Source organism: Serinus canaria, chromosome 8 (assembly GCF_022539315.1).
Source record: "Serinus canaria isolate serCan28SL12 chromosome 8, serCan2020, whole genome shotgun sequence".
Classification (NCBI taxonomy): domain Eukaryota; kingdom Metazoa; phylum Chordata; class Aves; order Passeriformes; family Fringillidae; genus Serinus; species Serinus canaria.
Window position 1 is genome coordinate 26056456 of NC_066322.1, and position 18812 is coordinate 26075267.

Here is an 18812-nt window from a genome sequence, read left to right on the forward strand (position 1 = left end):
CTAGCCAGAACTTAAATTAGAAAGCAACACCAATTTAAATTGTAAAAATAAGAGCACTTGACTACATATAAGACCACAACTGAGTGTGGAGGAACTCTAATAGCTAAATTTAAAAACAAAACATTTTTTCCTTCTCTCAGTTGCTGCTACACAGAAAAAAAAATTATAAAGAAGTAGTTTGAATAAACAACTGTAGGCACCCAGTTTGGGGTAATTGGGAGTGGGTTACAGCTGTGAGCAGCAGGTGAGCAGCACTGCCAGCAATGAGCCATGGAGTGCCCAGGGGCACTGAGCAACCACCAAAGGGAACACAGGGCACACAGGTGCAATGTGTGAGCATCAGGGATATAAAAGGCTGGGCTAAAGAACAAGAAGAGCAGCTGCTTGCAGCCTTCTGAAGTGGTGTGGTTGTACAGGTTGGTGCTTGAAGCCCTCTGAAATTGTGTGGTAATACTCTGTGCATTGTGGCTATCTCAACTGTGACATGTTCTGGGACAAGCAACTGCCCTTAACCAATTAAAAAAAATGCCATGAAAGTATGTTCCAGCTGTCTATATTGTATTTCCTGGATAAAATCAACTATCTTGTCTTCAAGTTCTTCTTCCTGAAGATGGTTAGGCTTATGCTTACTCCTATGAAAATTTAGAATAACCACAGTTCATTTTGCAAATAATTTCTCCACAGCAGATCCTGAAGCACTGCAGCAGAGGGTTATAAGAAACACCTCAGTGCAACATCTGTTAGAACCACTTTGGGGAATGCCAGCTTGAACATAAATATTTGGCTTTAGGGCTTTTATGAATTCATTTTTGTCAAATTTCTTCTTCCCTCCCTACCTTTACAGATCTCTTTACAGGTGAATTCCTGGGCATTCACTTTAGAAGAGACAAAACCCCAGACTCTAAGCCCATGTATCACCAAATGAGCTGACATGCCTCAGTTTGGTAGAACAGGTGTTATAACTGGCCCCTTGTTCTGGAGAAATGGACTGGGTTTGTCGTAGTAAGCCCATCTTCCTTTAAAGACCGGGAACAGAGATTTCTCCCCCTTTGATCGCTATTTACCTCCACCACATGAGCCTGATACTCTTTTCCCGAAGAAGGAAAACAACACTTTATTTTGCAAAATTATTCTAGGACCTTGACAGCCACGAGCTCGGGGGCACCTGCTGTAAAATGAGGGGGAAATTTCCGATCGCCAAACTAAAACCTAACCCACGTCCGCCTCAAGCTGCCCCTCACACTGAGCAGGGCGGGGGTCGGGAAAACCCTCGGCTCCCGCCCGTCCCTCAGATCCCGGGGGCCGGGAAAACTCCTGATCCCGCCCGTCCCTCAGAGTTCGGGAGGCAGGGGAGCCCCCGATCCCTCCCGTCCCTCAGAGCTCGGGAGGAGGAAAGGTCCTGGACCCACCCGACCCTCAGAGCTCGGGAGGCGGGGAAGCTCCTGATCCCGCCCGTCCCTCAGAGCTCGGGAGGCGGGGAGGCTCCTGGTCCCGGCAGTCCCTCAGAGTCCTCGGGGTAGGGAAGCTCCTGGTTCCCGCCGTCCCTCAGAGCCCGAGGGGCGGAGAAGATCCTGATCCCGCCAGTCCCTCAGAATCTGGCGGGCAGGAAAGCTCCTGGTCCCGCCCGTCCGTCAGAGCCCGGCGGAGGGAGAAGCTCCGGGTCCCGCCCATCCGTCAGAGCCTATGGCGGGGGAGAAGCTCTGGATGCCGCCCGCCCCTCAGAATCTGGCGGGCAGGAAAACTCCTGGTCCCGCCCGCCCGTCCGTCCGTCCGTCCGTCCGTCCGTCCGTCAGAGCGCAGGGCTGGGGAGAAGCTTTCGGTCCCCCCCGTCCGTCAGAGCCCGGCGGGTGGAGAAGCTCCCGGTCCCGCCTCCTCAGGGCCGGAGCGGGCGGGGCCGGGGCCGTGCGTCACTTCCCGCGGCCGGAAGGTTCCAGAGGTTCCACGGGGAGCCGCCATGGCCGTGGCGCGGGAGGAGGTGAGGCGATTCCCGGCTTTGCTCCCCGGGCGCAGGCGGGGTCCTGGGCGAGTGGCAGCGGTGGGGCCCCGGGTGGGAGGCGGGAGGCGGGAGCCGTCAGTCCCCGCGTTCGCTGAGGGCTGTGGAGGTCTCACCGTGCTGCGGTGCGTGTTGAGGGAGCTGTGCCATCCGCCCAGCTTCTGTTGGTTCCTGCTGGTTTTTAATGTATGAAGAGTTAAGCACTGAGAGCTTAAACCTTGTCTGAATTGGTGGTCTTGGAGGTCTTTTCCAGTGTTGTGCTCTGAGATGGCCGTGGTTGAGCAGGGGAGTTGCACCTTTCCAGCCCGACCCATTCTGTGAATTGGGATTTTGTGGTTGTACATATCCACAGGAGTGGACAGGGGTACGGAAGGGATGATTCCATGCTTAAATGGTTGTAGTGCGAAACTAAACTACTGACCTCATAAAGCTGAAATCTTAGCGTCTGGAATACGTGAAATTGTCATGAAAAGCTGTGAGCCCTGAGCACAAAGACTGTATGTAATGTATACGTGTGATCCTTTGTTTTTGAACCAGTTGCAGAAAGATTTGGAAGAGGTTAAAGAGCTGCTCACGAGTGCCACTAGGAAGCGGGTGCGTGATGTCCTTGTGGCAGAGAAACAAAAGCTGGAGCTGGAAATCAAGAATCAGCCTCTGCCGAAGCCAAAAGATGTGGCAGAAGAAGAAAAGTCATCGCTGGGAGGGTACACGGTGAAAATAAACAATTATGGTAAGATTATTTTACTAGAGCTCCAGCACCTCTCTGAGGAGATGGCAGGGTGGCATTACTGGGAGTTAGAGTTGCCACTTAGCATCATAGTGAAGCCTTAATTGTTTATTCCACATCTCCAGTGTTTATTCCACACTGGAGACCCCACTTTAAAAGCTGCCACATGTTTACTTACAATCCAAACCCTGGTGTGTATTGATCATGTTTGTGTGATAGCTTTTGGTGGGATGCATGAAGTATCCTTGCTGTACCAGCTGGTATTTTTCCATTGCTTAGTGTTTAGCAGGAATGTAAGAGTAAACTTTGGCTTCTCTGCTCCCCATGTAGGTGAGAGGAGAGGGAATTGCTCAAGATGCAGGGAGTAGGGGAAGAATTGGGTCAAGGAAACTGCAGTGGGAGCAAACAGCTGGCTCTGACTCCCCCTGCACAGCCCGGGTTGCTCTCTTTAGACCTGAGCTAATACATGGGTTTTCTCAGACTTTGCAGGGATTAGGGAATAGGGCTACATGGGGGCTCCCTTTGCTCTCAAGTTATTCCTGAATAATTCACGTTTTCCTTTTATCGCTCTGAAAATTGCTTCAGTAAGGAAAAGACCCTAGTTGTTCTAGGGGGCTTTGTGGGGGAAGTTGGAGTGCATGAAGCTTATGGAGGAAAGGTAGTACTTAATCCCTTTTTTTCACTTCCAGGTTGGGATCAGTCAGATAAGTTTGTTAAGATTTACATCTCTTTAAATGGCGTCCAGAAGCTTCCCGCTGAGAATGTGCAGGTGAATTTCACAGAGAGGTGAGTTGATCTTGTAGCACAACAAGAACACTGAAATGCAGGAGTGTTGGATTAGCCTTTTTTTTCTGCACTTTTTCTCTTTTTAGCCTTTTTTTTCTCCACGTTTTCTCTTTTTTTGAACTTCAGTTGTATTAGCTTTTAGTAGCACTTGAGGGTATCAGGGTGTTTTCATTTTACAAGTGGACCTCACCATGCTTGAGGAGGCATACAGTGTCAGCCCTGGGTATTTGTGGTGATAGAACTGAGGTGTACATTAAGAAAATTCCATTTTCCAAGTTTGTAGGTAGAAAGGATCTGAAAGATCTTGATCTGTTGTGAGTCTGGATTGGTCCTTTTAATTTCTCTGTTAAAATTGGACTGAACATTTTGAGAGGCCTGGGAATAAAGTAATTCAAGCCTGTTGGCCTGCTTTCCCAAGAAGTACTCACTCCTCTGCTTTCCAAAGAAATAGGCCTGCTAAAGGGTTTTCACACAGGGTAATGATTGGGATATTTTTGCCTTTCCTCCCTCCACTTTCTGGGTCCAGGTCATTTGATCTGCTAGTGAAGAATCTGAATGGGAAGAACTACACCATGACCTTCAACAACCTCCTGAAGCCCATCTCAGTGGAAGGCAGCTCTAGAAAGGTCAGTGCACCTTGTCTGTTAGAGGTTACTGAGGGCCCTCCCAGAGGATCGTGTTCATTGCCTGGCTAGTTCAGGAGACTCCCTTCTAATGTTCAGTCCTTTCTGCTGCTAAGTCTCTGCACTGTGAACGTGAGTCTTACTAATCTGTGATTGTCATAACTGCAGAATTAGTCTCTGGAATCCTATTTCAAGAGATCATGTCTGGATATTTAATAGCTCACCAGCAGGATTTCAGAAATAATTAAGCAGAAAATACCACCAAGTATTCAGTTGCATCTTTGTGCTTTTAAATACCTCTGAGAAATTCTTTGTGATTTTAGGAGATTTGTCAGCAGACTGAAATCTTGGGAAGCTTAAATAGGCTTAATTCCCAAAGCCAAGTCTGGAACCTGCTCTGCCTTAGTAAGGGTGTGTTGCTCCAGAACTGAACACTGGTGTGGTGGTTTAACCCTTACAGGATGTTAATTTTATAAGGGAAAAATTAACTCTATCCCTGCCAAAACCAGGACGACTGGTAACATTGTACTGCTGCTGACTGCTGATATCTGTACTCTGCTGTTCATGGCACCTTTCCAGGCTGAGATGTGTCACATACCTCCTGTGAGTTCTCTGTTGTGCTTGGTGACATCAGATGTGAAGAACTACTGGGTCAATTGGAAATTGGCCTAAAATGAGTACACAGTGAAACTAAACCAGCTGAAATAAACGAGAGTGATGCTCGGGTGATTTTTAATACAGTAGGAAACCGAGCAGTGGTCATGTACTTTTTAAGCCAAGCTAAAGCTGCAGTAGAGCCTTGTCTGCTGTGGCAGGCAGGAGTTCTTTGTGAAATTTAGGTCAGGGTTGCAAGTCAACAGGCTTTGTAACTTGCAGACATGTTGCAAGATTAAGCAATACCCTAAAACTAGTTTCTTGTCCTTGGAGAAATAAATTGGAGGAGCCTCTATCTCAATTTGGTATGCTTGGAGAAGTCTAGTAAATATAGTCACTCTTTACCAGGAAGTCCTGGGTGCTTGAGCATCCTTCAAATCACTGACTGTGTTCCTGCAGCATGTTCTGTTCTTCTGTATTGGTACTGTAAGTCTGTACCAGTATTATATTAACCACATATATAAATTGTCCACAGTGGAGTTAATACTTTGTACCCTGAGGCTGAGTACATGCTATAATTTTAGTATGCTACATAATGATGGATAGCTGAGAGAAATGTCTCAGGAATTTGTGCGTATGGAAAAGGCTTATATTCCGAGCTAACCTTACTCATTTTGACTGGCATCCCTTTGTGAAGCATTCTGAATTCGTGCCTTGCTGTTGCTCACCATACAGATAAAGACAGACATGATCCTTGTCATGTGTAAGAAGAAGCGGGAGGAAAAATGGGATTGTCTCACTCAAGTGGAAAAAGAAAGTAAAGAGAAAGAGTAAGTGTCTTTTTAACCCTCCATCTTGTTTTCCATTTCCTGTTCTGTGTTGTCTTAGGACTGTTGGGAGAGATCTGTGCTGACTGTGCAGCTCTTCTGAGGATTGGTGGTCTGGGGGACAGGCTCTGAGTTGTTGGAGCATCGTTAGGTTAGGATTTCTTTGGATACTTGTAGAACTGCAATTAGAAGAAATTTACTTTGAGTAGCTGCCACTCCTCCACTGTTTTATTGCTTATGATGAAGGATGCATCGTAGGACATGTGATGGGGAAGAGCTGCAGTGAGAATTCTGAAGGGAATCAACCAATGAAAGATTCATTTGCATTTTGATGGCTGCATTCATTGCAAAAGCTGCATTAGTGAGGTGACTGTTTTTAGATCAAGTGTGTATTATATAGAAATACGTGGGTAGATCCTCTGCAGCTCTACTGGTCAAAATCATTATTGTCACCTGTGTGTGAAGTGCCTGCACAAAAATCCCAGCATCGGGATGCCTTTGGCAAAGCAGGTCTTTGTTTGCTTAGATGGTTTTCCAAAGTCTCAAACCAGTGTGTAACACTTAAAGTGGTTGGGAGTAGCAGGCAGTTTAGACATACACAGGTATGTGGGTGGTAAATGACAACAGGAAACAGCTGGGGACAAGAGACTTTATAAAATATATATATATATATGTATCTCATATAATGATTAAATATTATTTTACATGTACAGACACCTTGGAGTATTTTATCCCTGCCAACAACAATTCATCTTGTCTGTGTTTTTAGGGTGATTTGCTAAAAGTGATCAGGCGTTAAGTACCGGAATTCAGGGCAAAACAGCCTTCTCCACTCAGATGGCACCACAGGAGATTTAAGAGGAAGTGACTTAACAATCAATGCAGTTTTCTGGAGGGACGAGGTCACTTTGTTAAACCTTTATCGTGTGCAGAGAATTCCCGAAGATTTACTGTTTGTCAAACGAGCGGCTCCAGAAATGCTGCTCCCAGCCAGGGTCTGTGCAGCCGATGGTTAGCCTTAAGCGTGAGGAAATTGCTCCCTCTGCTGATCTGTTTTCATCTGCTGTGATTTTGAGCTAGACTGCACTAGGACTACCTCCAGGATTTTGGGAAATGGGATAGAGAGGGCATTATTTATAGTCGGGTCATACAGGCCATGTCCTCCATGGGTGCTGACTGCCGGTGGCACTGTTCATCACCTGAGAAAATTGCTTTGAGATGCAATGTGCTAAGAAGTCACTTAACCTCTGGAGATCATCTGAAAAATGGGAAGCAGGAAAAAAGCCTTTTGGGTTGTGAATGTGCTTGATGTGCTCATTTCTCCATTTTTATTCACCTGTCATGTAACACAAGGCAGGTATTGGCACTTTCTCTGTCTGTTATATTTCACTTTTGCTTCCTGCAGGTAATTTTGGGAGTGCGTCCAGGGTCATGTTTACTGCAAAATGCTTCACACCAAAATATTGTCCCACCCCATGGGACATCTTTAAGTATACTACTTAGCTTGCACTTGGTTTAAAGGTGTTTCTTAGGATTCTTCCTATTTGGAAGCTGACTGAGACTGCCACGATCTAAAGACTTTGCCAAAGCAAAAGTCCCATTACCAGGACATTTCAAACAAGCATTAGCACTTCCTTTTGTTGGGTATTCCTGACCTTCTCACTTATCTGTCTTGCAGGAAGGCTGCCTATGACACCACAGATCCTAGTGAAGGGCTTATGAACATTTTAAAAAAGATGTATGCGGAAGGGGACGATGAGATGAAGCGCACCATCAATAAGGCCTGGGTTGAAAGCAGAGAAAAGCAGTACAAAGGGGACATACCAATGGATATCTGAAAGCACTCTAAGGGCCGCCTTAAAACTGATCTTCCATGTGAGACACGCTGTGCTGCAAAGATCATAGTTTACATAACCTTCTTCCAAGCAAAGACAGTCATTTTCCATTTCAGGTTGGAGAAAATATTTAAATAAAATAGCTTCTAAAGCATTTCTGTCAGTCAAGTGGTTCAGCATTTCCTGAGGAGTGAAGCATAGGGTATATATCCAAAGCCCCTTGGATGAGTGGGGAGTGCTGTGAGACTGAGAAAAGAATGTAAAAGTAAAGCAATCTTAAACTAGGATGGGTTAAAGCCTCTGTTGCCAGTGGCAGCTGGACCCATGTGGTTGCTGGGGCTAGTGTCATGCTCACTTCACAGGGTGTAGCTTTCTGATTAAAAAATGGGAAAGTGCTGAACTATAAAGCAGGTCACAAAGGGAGAATTGCTGAAGAAAGCAGAACATCTAAGCATTTGATAGTTAAACAGAAACAATATGGTGTTGATCCTGTGGTATTCAAATTTAATGATTACTCTCAGAAACTATTCCTGTCTAATAATACTATTACTATGAATTTTGGAAATCAAAGTGCTTGGGCTAGCTGTGAGCCGGTCGTTGAGATGGCATCAGCCAGGATGCAGTCTGTGGTCATCAGCAGGAGACCAGGGCCAGGGAGCTTGCCCTGGCTCCAGCAGTGCAAAGTAGGAAACAAGGGATAAGCTCCACTTTCTCCAACAACTTTGAAAGGGTTTTAAGGGGAGAGAGTAAATATATTAAGATAGCTTATACACCAAAATATAACTCAGCTGGGTGTGATGGGTTGCTGTCAGTTTCCTGCTAGTGGTATTTGGCCTTTTCATTGCCACCTCTCAGCCCCTGCTGGGGAGTGGGACATAGCAGCCACTGCTCCCCATTTACTGCAGTGCTTTGAAGAAGAGTACAGGGCAAACATGACCTTAGCAGCAAGCCTGTTGTTAATTGTGTCCTTCCTGCCTCCTTCTCATGTGTCTCCCAAGGACAGATTTGTTGTTACCTGTGAATTAAGGAAGCCATTACTCTCCTGTTAGGGTCTGGACTAGGGCTTCCTTGCCACCTTGTTCTTGAAGCATGGGACTAAGCTACGAACAGGAGAAATACCAGCACAGTGTAGTTTGTAACAGGTCCTATAGCCAAGTTGTCTGCTCGTTAATACACGTATATATTGAGTTAGCATAGCAAGTGTATCTGAACTTGAGGCCACGTTTTATTCCCACTCTGTGCTTGCCCTTGTTCACAGAATACCACTCTGTCCTGTTGTGCAGTTTTACTGATGCTTTTACCCAAATTACCATGATGAACTTACCGTATGATGGCAACAAAAAAAAAAAAATGCTTAAACAAGCCTTGTGCTGTATGTCTTTATTTCTAATACTGCCCATACCACAAACCTCAGCTTAGTTCTGCAACCATCACGTAGTGATTTTTTTCTCACAATCAAACTGCCTCTCACACAGATCAGTTCAGTGCAGTTGTGCTGCTGCTGGTCAGCTGCTACCAATTCTAATCCAGCGAGTTTAATGAATCAGCACAACTCCTTCCCTTAGTAGTTTGACATTGATGCTGGGCTCTGAGGCAGGACAGTCTTGCTTTAATTACCCACACAAATGAGCCTGGTTTGTTTCACCTGCCTGACTGCACCTGCAGTTGGAGATTATTACCACATGGCTCTCTGTACACCGGACATCTGAGCGTGGTCAGCAAAGTGGCGGAAAACAATTCTGCTGAGCCTCCAACGCCGCTTAACCCCCCGAGGGCGGGACGTCAGCACACAGCGGTTCCGGATCCTCACAGGGCAGCTGTCGCGGGGCAGGGCAGCGATCTCTTTATCAGCCACTTCCTAAAACATGAGACCAGAACACTAAAGTTTATCTGTGTTCCCTGGGATTTAGAGGGGCTTTACTCCCAGACCTCAAAATCCAGATGTTTACTAGGTACTGTCACAAGTTTCTCTACCACCTCATGAATAAGCTCTGCTTTTTAATTGGAAGCTTTCACCTTGCTCAGCCCACCCTTTCTGGGCATTCCAACAGTGAATGTAAACTGATCCACGTGGAGACCCCCCAGATTAATCCTATTACACAGAACACTCTCAAGCCATTATTTTTAGTCCCTGTTCCAGGGTGGGTTAGCCCTCTAAGAGACCCAAGATTTAATCTTATTACAGACTGAATAACTTCAAGCCAGGAATTACATTTAGTCAAAAACGCATTTGGCTTTCTCCTTGTTGCAGGGTAGGCTAGTCCTTTCAGATGAGCTGAATTTAAATATATGTTATTTATTAACTGCCTGCCAAGGTATCAGTAAAAGGGATCTCATATAGGGCTCTTTGGAAGGTGTTACGGGATCTTATTTTGGGGCTTTTTTCTGTATTAGTTTTGCCTCATAAGGACATCCAGCACCAGTCAGACTTGCCCAAGAATGGTAAAGTCACTATATAAAAGCAAATTCATACACTTTCTCTCCCAGGATGTGTAAGTATCATGGCCAGATCAAACACAGGAACAGTCTGATACGTGCAAATGTTTTTGGTGCTTAGTAAGGCAGGCTGAGAGCAGGGCGGTTGATTTTTAAGAACGGTTTCAACACCCACATCTGATGCAAGTTCACGTGCTTGTAGCTCAGGCAAGAAGTAAAATTAAATATTTGTAATCACCCAGATTGGTGGTTTGGGCTAGATCAGGCATTTAGATTTTTAAATAAGAAAAAATCTAGATTTTATTATTCTGAATTATGGGAAGTAAAGAAAATAGGTTTGTCAATGTATGTTAAGGGCAGTGTATGCATGTGACTTCACTGTCATAGTCACAGTAACTGTCATAGTGTTACATATGCTGCTTCCACAAGCACTGGTTTCAAAAAACCCCAAACCGAATGCACACAACCTCCAGTCAGGTGAACATGCTGTTGTTGTAAACACCCCCAAAAGGCTGAAGTCGCTATGGAATATGACATGACTCTGTGCTTGTGAGCTGGGGAAACACAACATCTGTGACTCGGGACAGCCATTTGGATCTCTACAGTGACTGCTGTGGCCCTGAGCACGCCACAGCAGCAAGAGCCACGTGTGGTTCGTGGCCTGTCTGGGTCCAGGTAACTGGCAGTACCTGCAGCTCCTTGGGGAGGATGGAGTTCTTGCGGATGGCGTTGATCCGCAGCCTCTCATCTGCATACTCATAGGCCATCTTCCTTCTCTTGACGTCCCGCAGCATCCTCCAGTCCACATAGTAGCTCCGCACCTGCCTTGGGCAGGACGAGGGGAGAACCTGATTGAAAAAATAAAATTTGTGATACCTGCCTGTTGTATGTAGTCAACCCTAGTCAAGGACGAATTGTTATTTCCATAAAGCATGGAATATCCAGAGCTGGAAGGGACCGACAAGTACCGAGTTCACTGCCTGGCCCCCACAATCCCACCGTGTGCCTCAGTGTTACCCAAACAGCCTTTGAGCTCTGGCAGCCTTGGGGCCGTCACCACTCCCTGGGGATCCTGTTCCAGAGCCCGAACACCCGCATGGGGAAAACCTTTTGCTAATATCCAGCCTCACCCTCCCCTGACACGGCTCCAGCCGTTCCCTCAGATCTGTGTCTCCGGTATTGCTTAACTCCTGGATCTCACGTTACACTTCTTACACCTCATCGCTGTCTACATCTTCCTCACGAGGTCCACCACCGATCTTTGCTCTCTCTGACTAACAGTGATGCCTTGAGAGCTTTAGCTTTCATACCAGATTCCCTACTGTATTAGTATATAACTCTGAACGTCATATAAAGTGTTAGCAAGTTCTCTTCACAGAGAGACAGAAGCTACACCGAACGCTCCATAACACCGGACCAGCGATGTTCCTACGCCGCGGGGGCAGGGCCAAGCCCGCAGCGGTCAAACACCACCCGCATCTCCGCTCCCCGGTGCCTCGGCCGGGCGGATGGGGTCCCGGAGAGAGGCGGGGAAGCAGGGTGAGAGGAATGGAGAGGAAGGAGTCGGTCTGACCTGCCGAGCCGCCCTCAGCGCCCAGCACAGCGCGGCCGCCGCCATCTTGTCGCTGCGCCGCACATGCGCGCAGCCAGGGCAGGGCCCGCCCTCAGGCCGCCCCTCGGGCCGCGCCCTCCTCCTCCCAGTGCTGCGTTCCCAACGCTGCATCCCCAGTGCGCATTCCCCCGGTTTTTTAACCCTCTGCGGCTGGGATTGCGGTAAGAGCTCTGGCCGCAGTTGAGGGCAGCGCTGTGTATATCTTAGCAGTGCTGTCAGGGCTCGCTAGCATCACCTGTCATTGGACGCAGCTGGATCTGCCACAGGAACTTTGGAGTCCGGCCTTGGGTGCAGCAGAGTTATCCCGGGCTGAGGGGGAGTGGCTGTGAAAATGTCAGGGAAAGGTGTCCCAGCAGGAAAATTGATCCCCGCCGTTGTGGGTCCCTGTCTGTGAGCCCATCCTCCGTAAGCGTCCCGACCCCTTGTCTGCTGCGGGACAAGCAGCTCCGGGCTAGTTCTCTTCCTTAGGGGTGTATTTTCCTTGTTTATCCCCTAGGACTACTCCTGAATGCCTAGATTTATACCTGTGGCTTGCAGGGGATTTTTCTGCTGGTGGGTTTTGAATCGTAGACCATTCTGAATTGGAAGGGACACGTAAGGATCATCGAGTTCAGCTTCTGGCCCCGCACGGGACAAATCCAAGAATTCCACTGCGTGCCTTGGAGTGTTGTCCAGACTTTTGGTAATATCCAAACCTGAATAATCACAACCCCAAACAGACAAAAACAAATCGGAAATTCTGCTTCCATCGTTATTGTTCAGTGAGATAAACTGTCCTGGTCCGCTGACTGGGACTACGCTTAGGCAGCATTTAAAATATGTCTATTTCCTGATTTCAGGGAGAAGATGTATCACAGTTTTGATGTTGAATTCATAGTTTTCTGTTTGTATCAGCTCATTAGCTACATTCAAAAAGTCATTCGAGAAGCTGGTTCTCTCAGTTTGTCAAGCTGCTTGCTCTGTGTGTGCTAGTTGTTTTACTCAGATGTTTGCTATATTATACTGGTCCAGAAGTATGTAATAATCTGGAAGAATTGGCTAGGTTGGCTGGCTAATCAAATTTTGTTATCCATGCTGCAGTCAGCAGCTTTCCTAGGTGCTTACTGTGGTAGCTTTCTGCTGTTTGCAAGGGGAGAATTTCAAGCTTTGTAATTCTCTATAACTTGCTATTTTTCCAGATGGTAAAATTAATTTGTATATATATCAGCAGAGCAGATAAAATAGATATGATCAAAGGGGGTTTGGATGTTACAGCATGCATTCTTTTCTACAATATTTAGTGTATGACTTCCCCTTTTGTGTTTTTTAGATGGTCCAGATGCAGGAGGAATGGGTGAGGATGCCAAGGAGAGCTATTTCTTCATCCAGGGCTGACTCCCTCACTTGCTCAGCAGCATCACCTGTGTGATTGGCATTTTCCCAGCTGAGACTGGCAAGGATTAATGATGCATGTTAGCATTCCTCAGGCTGCTACAATCTTCTGCTCCCTCAGCACAGCTTCTGGTTGCTGTAAATCAAAGGAACTGTTCAGAATCTGAGGGTTTGTCAGCTAAAAACTGGGCTCAGTAATGCACCTGGTTAAATAACTGTGTGGGTAGTTCTTGAGGGATTTTTGAAAGTATTGTGCTGAATAAATGTAATGTTTAACTGCTGCTGAGTTTAATTTTTTTTTTTAATTTTTATTTTCTGATGTACTCTGCCTGAATTCCTCATCATTAATATTACAAATGTGCTTGCTGGTATGGCAGTCTCAGTAACCATCCTGTGATTCTTGCAGACATGTACAGAGCTGGAGAGGCTTTCTGGCTTTTGACTAGTAGCAGAGCATAAAACAAGTGGGAAATGTTTCTCCCTGCTGATGGGCAAGAGGAATGCTGAGCAGGGGAATCACTCCCAAAGGCAGCCTGCTCCTTAGGTGGTTTGGAAGAGGGAAACGCCCCGAGACCTCTATTGGTTCCTTTCATCTGGTCCATGGGCTCTTAAACTCCCTGCAGGGACTGCTGCTGCTTTGCAGCTGGAGTGGGGAGAGAATTTGGTCACTTTTTGGTTTGCTCAAATTACCTTTGCAAGTGGTGCCTGCATCAGAAGGGCTCTGAACCAGACAGGTGATAGGTAAGAGAAAAGAATTTTTAATTTCTTTGACATTCCTATTGTTTGTTTTGAGGGAAAACCTCAGTTTGTCTCTGACTTCTTAGAGCAGATGCCCTCCAAGGATTTTGAAGCTTTACACAAACATGTAATCCTGTATTATGGGCATGTATTCTTACTACAAAAGGTTCAGTAGTATTTAATGGGTTTTTTAAGCCTATTTGGAGGGCTTAAGCCCTCCCAGGTTTTCTCCTCCAACCATATAAAACTACATATCTGCTGCTATAAATGGGAGTTTTGCCTTTGGGTCTAATGGAGCTAGGGTTTAACCTAGAAGGGTTTCTTTTTAGCATGCTTGTTCCTAATACATGATATTAGGCAGATACCCTAAATCCTCAAGCACTGGGCAGTAGGATGGAAAAAGACTTGCAGAGTTAGATTGTTGGAAACTTTCACACAAACATTTCACATTCTCCCCAGCTTTCATTGTCCTGTGTTTTCCTCTGCAATAATTGAAAAGGTGTGAACAGGATTTCTTTTATCCTTTCCCTTAGGAGAATATTCTGTGCCTGGCAGATCTGACTGTTAGGCATTCTTCCCTAATATGGTGTTATTGCCAGTTATATGTATGACATTATATTCTCCACAAAAAGTCAGCTAAACCCACTCTTTTTAACAGCAGGGGGAAAAAAATCTCTTTGTTATTTGATGAGGAAGCAAAAAAAGTTGTTTGCTTTCATTATACTTGACAGAAATGCTCGTGTCCAGGGTTTTTTCTCTGAAATGATCTCTAAGCCCAGGAAAATGTTGAACTCAGTTTGTGATTCCCATGAAGCCCTAATTAGTCACAAGATCATGTTACAGCCCAGAATGCTATTAATCACTAGGTGCCGAGCAAAGGGATTTTGTGCCTGTGTCTGTGTGTTTGGGGACCTCATCTCCAGAGGTTTGGAAGTAAACCACACAAAACAAAGCTTTGGGGTTTCCTGCAATGGACTGGGATGAGAATCTGCAGAATTTAGACATAAATTTGTTCAGACCTTTGAAGCAATCTCTTATATTTTATTTGTTTCAGAAGTCTGCACAGGAGAAAAAGAAAGGTGGAGTTAGTTTCTGTGTCCCTTGGAGGGAGAGGATGGGTTGGGGTGGGAAAGCATAGCTGGAAACAGCTTCTCTCCCTGAGCAGCAGAAGAAACCCTTGTGTGACAAACTGACCAAAACCCCTATGCTCTGTCTTCCTGTGCTGTCAGTGGGAAGGAGGGAGAGGTTGGGGGAAGAAAAGATGTTTTAAGGGCTTATTTTACTTCTCATTCTCCTCCTCTGATCTTGTTAGTAAAAAAGTCACTCTGTACCTCTAAGATGAGCCTGTTTTGCCCTTGGAGTGTTTTCTTCTGGTCCTTCTTTCAACTCATGAACCCTTTGGTTAAATTTTTTCTCTCCTCTGCCCAGATGTAGCAGGAGAAGACGAGTGAGCAGCTTTCTTGGGTGCCTGTGTCAAACCACAAACTTTCTAATGAAATACAGCTGATAGATTTTTGATCAGCTTAGGATGAGCTCACTTGTAATTAAAATCAGGTAAATTGGATGGTAAACAGATATTCTATATGGACTGCTTTCAAGACACCAAGGAGCTGTCTGTCTTGTGACAAAACAGTTGAGGTATTGTTGGTGTCCTGAAATGCCTTATGTGCAGCAGATTTGCCCAGGTCTCCTCCAGGCACCAAATGTAAGTTTCCATCAGTACTCAGTCAGAAAAGCTCAGCTTTCTGTCTCTGCTGTGGAGAAGTTGCACTCCCCAGTTTTGGGGACCAATTGACATTTTTAATTAACTCTGACAGTTATAGGAAAAGAGGGGTTAGGCTTGTCTTCCTCTTCCTAGATGCATTGGTAAGAGAGAGCTTTATGAGAGAGTTTTCCTCATGCCAGTGTGGGTGCAAAGAGTCATCCAGGAAATTATATTTATTACTGGCTGCATTATTTATTTTTATCTAATGATGTGCTGTTGAGCAGAAAGAAATGGATAAATCCAAGATTACTACAGGCTGGGAACACTAGTTCTGCATTTTCTTAGTCAGAATAAGTTTGAAAAAATTTCATGCTTGGCCATTTGGCAAGTTGTGATCCTCACTGCCATGTTTTTCTTTGTTTGTCTTTTAGTCCTTTCTCCCCAGAATATACAGGTGCTGAACTCCATGGAGAACTCCCTGGCTGTCAGCTGGGATCCAGTGACTGATGTGAATAATTACCTCCTGACTATCCAGCTGGGTATGAATGTTGGTGAAACAAATCCATGTGCCCAAAGAGCAGCTCAGCTATGAGATTGCATCCTGGCACCATGCAATCTCACAATGTCACACTTCCATCACATGTGAAAGGGATTGCCACTGAGCCCAAGCATCTAGAAGCCAGTACAGGTAGGAGCAGGTAATATCATTTGAAGAGTCAGATGTTTTAAATCTTTAAAGTTAGATTTCAGGGAAAGCACTTTCTCTTCCCAGCCTAGAGTTATGTCATTGTTTTTCATGTCATTCTCTGGAGAATCTGTTCCCAGATTTGGATCATTGGGGCTGAATGTATTGCATATTTCATCTGTTTCCATTTTTCATGTCCAAATCCTACATGTGTTGACACCTATGAATTCTAGGGAATTTGTAGTGCTGCCTGCTGCAAGAAGCAGGAATGGAAGCATGCAGGATAAAGACAGCATGTTACTACGAATAATGCAGAAAGAACTTTAAAGTAGGCAGGATGTCATTCCTAGGTACTTACTGTCCAAAAATGTCTGCAGCATTTCTATTTCTCCTCATAGGCTCTTCCCAGGAGTGAATGAGCATGATCCTGCTGAGGCTAAGAGGTTGAGTATGCAAAAGCTGTGCATTTGAAGCAGCCTCTTGAGAGCTGAAATGTTCTTTGGTTAGCAGCTGATACTATGCTATCTGCTTGTACTGGGCCAAGACAGTGAAAGCTTGGTGATTTTGGCATTTTTCCTGCTTCCAGCACAGCAGGTGGGAACTGAGAGCCAGCAAACACCAGAGCTGGACTGTTACCATGGATAAAACTAAACCTGTTGAAGTAACTGTTGTGCTGTCCTTGCTTGACTCCTCAGTTTGGCTAAGGAAAATGTTAGAGCAGGAATCTGGGCAGGGAAGGAGCATTGTTTAGTGACTTTTCTGTCTTCTATTTACCATTTTGTGCTTTTGCTGCTTCCCTACATCTCTCTGCTGTGTTTCCCAGTGTGGTCTGCAGCCAATGCCATCTGAGTGACAGAGGAGGTGGAGTACTCCTTGCAAGTGGGGTGGGAGAGCCCTAAACCAGATGTGCATTATTACAAGCTGAAGTTCAGATCCGTGGTGGAGATGGATGAGAAGCAGGTCATGGTGCCCAAAAGCAGTGACCCTAAGAGCAGATACATCCTCACTGGTGAGGATTCGTGGGTGAAGTGGCAGGAATGAATGATTAACAATCAGACTTAAATAAAGACAATTCTTTTCTCATGTGTGAATGTCCAGTGAGATCTGTTTGGGCTCCCCTGTCACATAAGGAGCGGTGTCTCCCCAGGGAGAAAGCTATGCTTTCTCGATAGCAAGTTTCCAGGCATATTCATGCACTTAATTCTGTCCTTGTTAGGAAAAAAGGGCATTCATAATATCAGCAAAAGACCTGAAAATCCCCACCTGCAGCAGTCCATGTGCCTGCCCTAAGGGCAAGCCTAGATGAAAGCACTGAAAAGACAAAAAGCAAGTTGGATAGAAATCTAAACTTTAAGTTCCCCTCTATGACAAACCTGGAGCTGGATAAACTAAACAAAACAGCTTTCTTCAAGAAAAAATGCCATCTTCCCTAATTGTTGGTAGTGCTTTTTCTCTTTATAGGCCTCGAACCTGGAACAGACATGATGCCACTGTCATACCTGTGAAAGACAACACAGAAAGGAAACCATCCTCAGTGACTGGCAGGACTGCTATGTGGAAAGTTGCTTTTGCTACAGTGATGTTATTACAGGGTTTGGGGACAGATCTTTCAAAATTCCAACACAAAAGGTTCATAATTGACTGCTTCTTCATTCATGACCTGCAGCTAGGTCTGCTTATACCTTATTTGAGCTTGCCTGCATTCCATATTAAACACTAAACACTAAACAACCCTAGGCCTAGCTCAGTGTTTTACTTTTTTACAGTAACTTCACCCTTAACTTGACTTATAGCTCCATCCAGACACGGCTACATGTAGTGAGTTAGCCTCTGTATGGAATAACAACTCTGTTGGCTAATTGACTGTCTTAAAGAAAAATGGCAAAATATTTTTTAGCTACTCTCTTGCAAAAGAGACCTTGAAGAATTTTAAACTCTCATTCTACTTACAAGATTATGGAATTTCTGAAATTCATCTCTTACAAAAGGGCAGGCATTCTGCTTCCAAAGACTGAAAAATTCCATATCAGGCCTGACATTCCTGAGGTTGTTGTGTAAATTACTCCATTAAAACAAAATTTTTAAAAAACAACAGAACCTACAACCTCCACATTGTCATTTTAATGTAGACTTTGTAGACTTTGATTTTTTGGAACACATTTGACTTGTGTTTTCAAGCTGTTCTTGACAGACATGGGGGATGCAAAGGTTCTTAAAAAAGGAAAATAATAACCCCCATGCTCATATTCTTATGTAACCCCTGGAATTTAGGAGATGCAAATAAGCAAATACCAGCTACTTTAAGAGCTGCCACCAAGCTCTGATTCATCAGCTAAAATAGCAAAACCTGAGGGAGTCTGAGACAGGTCTGCAGGAAAGGCAGAAAGGGAGGAGCAGCAGATGGCTGGCAGTGGAGGCAGAGAAAGGGTAGACACTGTACTTGGAGCTGGGAGGGGGAAAGCCAGAAGGTTGGTGCCAAAATGATTTTTGCTTTTATATATTCTTCATTTATTTGTAGCTCTGTAGATTATTGCTGTATAGTAACAGCTCCTGGCTCCCTGCAGCATTTTTCCTACTCCAACAGACAGACAAAATTCCAGAGGCCTCAATCCTAATCTTGCTTCCTCTGGGAACCAAGGATGAGCTATTCTCCCAAAACACTTTCCTATAAACAACTGGAAGAAGAGGGGCTCCAGGAGAGTTTGAGCCAAGGGGGTGAACTGCGTTATCACCTGTGTTTCTAGTTGGTGTTTCTTGTAATTATGCTAATTTACTAAACTTGCAAAACTATATTCACCCTTTGTGAGGTGGGCATTTTTCCATACTTGGCCCTGGGGGTCTCCAATTAAAGACCAGCTTTTATGTTGCCTCCTATATTAA

At 45.2% G+C, this 18812-nt stretch overlaps 2 protein-coding genes and 2 long non-coding RNA genes across 5 annotated transcripts; 3 read left to right on the top strand and 1 right to left on the bottom strand.

Annotated features, from left to right (window-relative positions):
* Positions 1-1809: 1809 nt before the first annotated feature.
* Positions 1810-7539, top strand: CACYBP (calcyclin binding protein). Its single transcript, XM_030226644.2, has 6 exons — positions 1810-1975; positions 2531-2723; positions 3410-3506; positions 4033-4132; positions 5459-5553; positions 7229-7539. Exons 1-6 carry the CDS (start codon positions 1955-1957, stop codon positions 7386-7388), a joined length of 666 nt encoding a protein of 221 aa, XP_030082504.1. The 5' UTR covers positions 1810-1954; the 3' UTR covers positions 7389-7539.
* Positions 7540-8750: 1211 nt separating this feature from the next.
* MRPS14 (mitochondrial ribosomal protein S14) lies at positions 8751-11502 on the bottom strand. The gene is made up of 3 exons (XM_009088410.4): positions 11395-11502; positions 10511-10669; positions 8751-9243 (listed from the first exon to the last, which is right to left on the bottom strand). The coding sequence occupies exons 1-3, from the start codon at positions 11437-11439 to the stop codon at positions 9061-9063; spliced, it is 387 nt and encodes a 128-aa protein (XP_009086658.1). The 5' UTR covers positions 11440-11502; the 3' UTR covers positions 8751-9060.
* A 93-nt stretch (positions 11503-11595) lies between these two features.
* LOC103814795 (uncharacterized) lies at positions 11596-13085 on the top strand. Its single transcript, XR_003944656.2, has 2 exons — positions 11596-12115; positions 12743-13085. It is a non-coding gene; the product is annotated as an uncharacterized LOC103814795 (long non-coding RNA).
* A 357-nt stretch (positions 13086-13442) lies between these two features.
* Positions 13443-18812, top strand: LOC127059853 (uncharacterized). 2 transcript variants are annotated; one of them, XR_007778075.1, is made up of 3 exons: positions 13443-13545; positions 15679-15935; positions 17394-18812. It is a non-coding gene; the product is annotated as an uncharacterized LOC127059853 (long non-coding RNA). The 2 variants fall into 2 exon arrangements; XR_007778074.1 differs by having other exon boundaries at positions 15679-18812.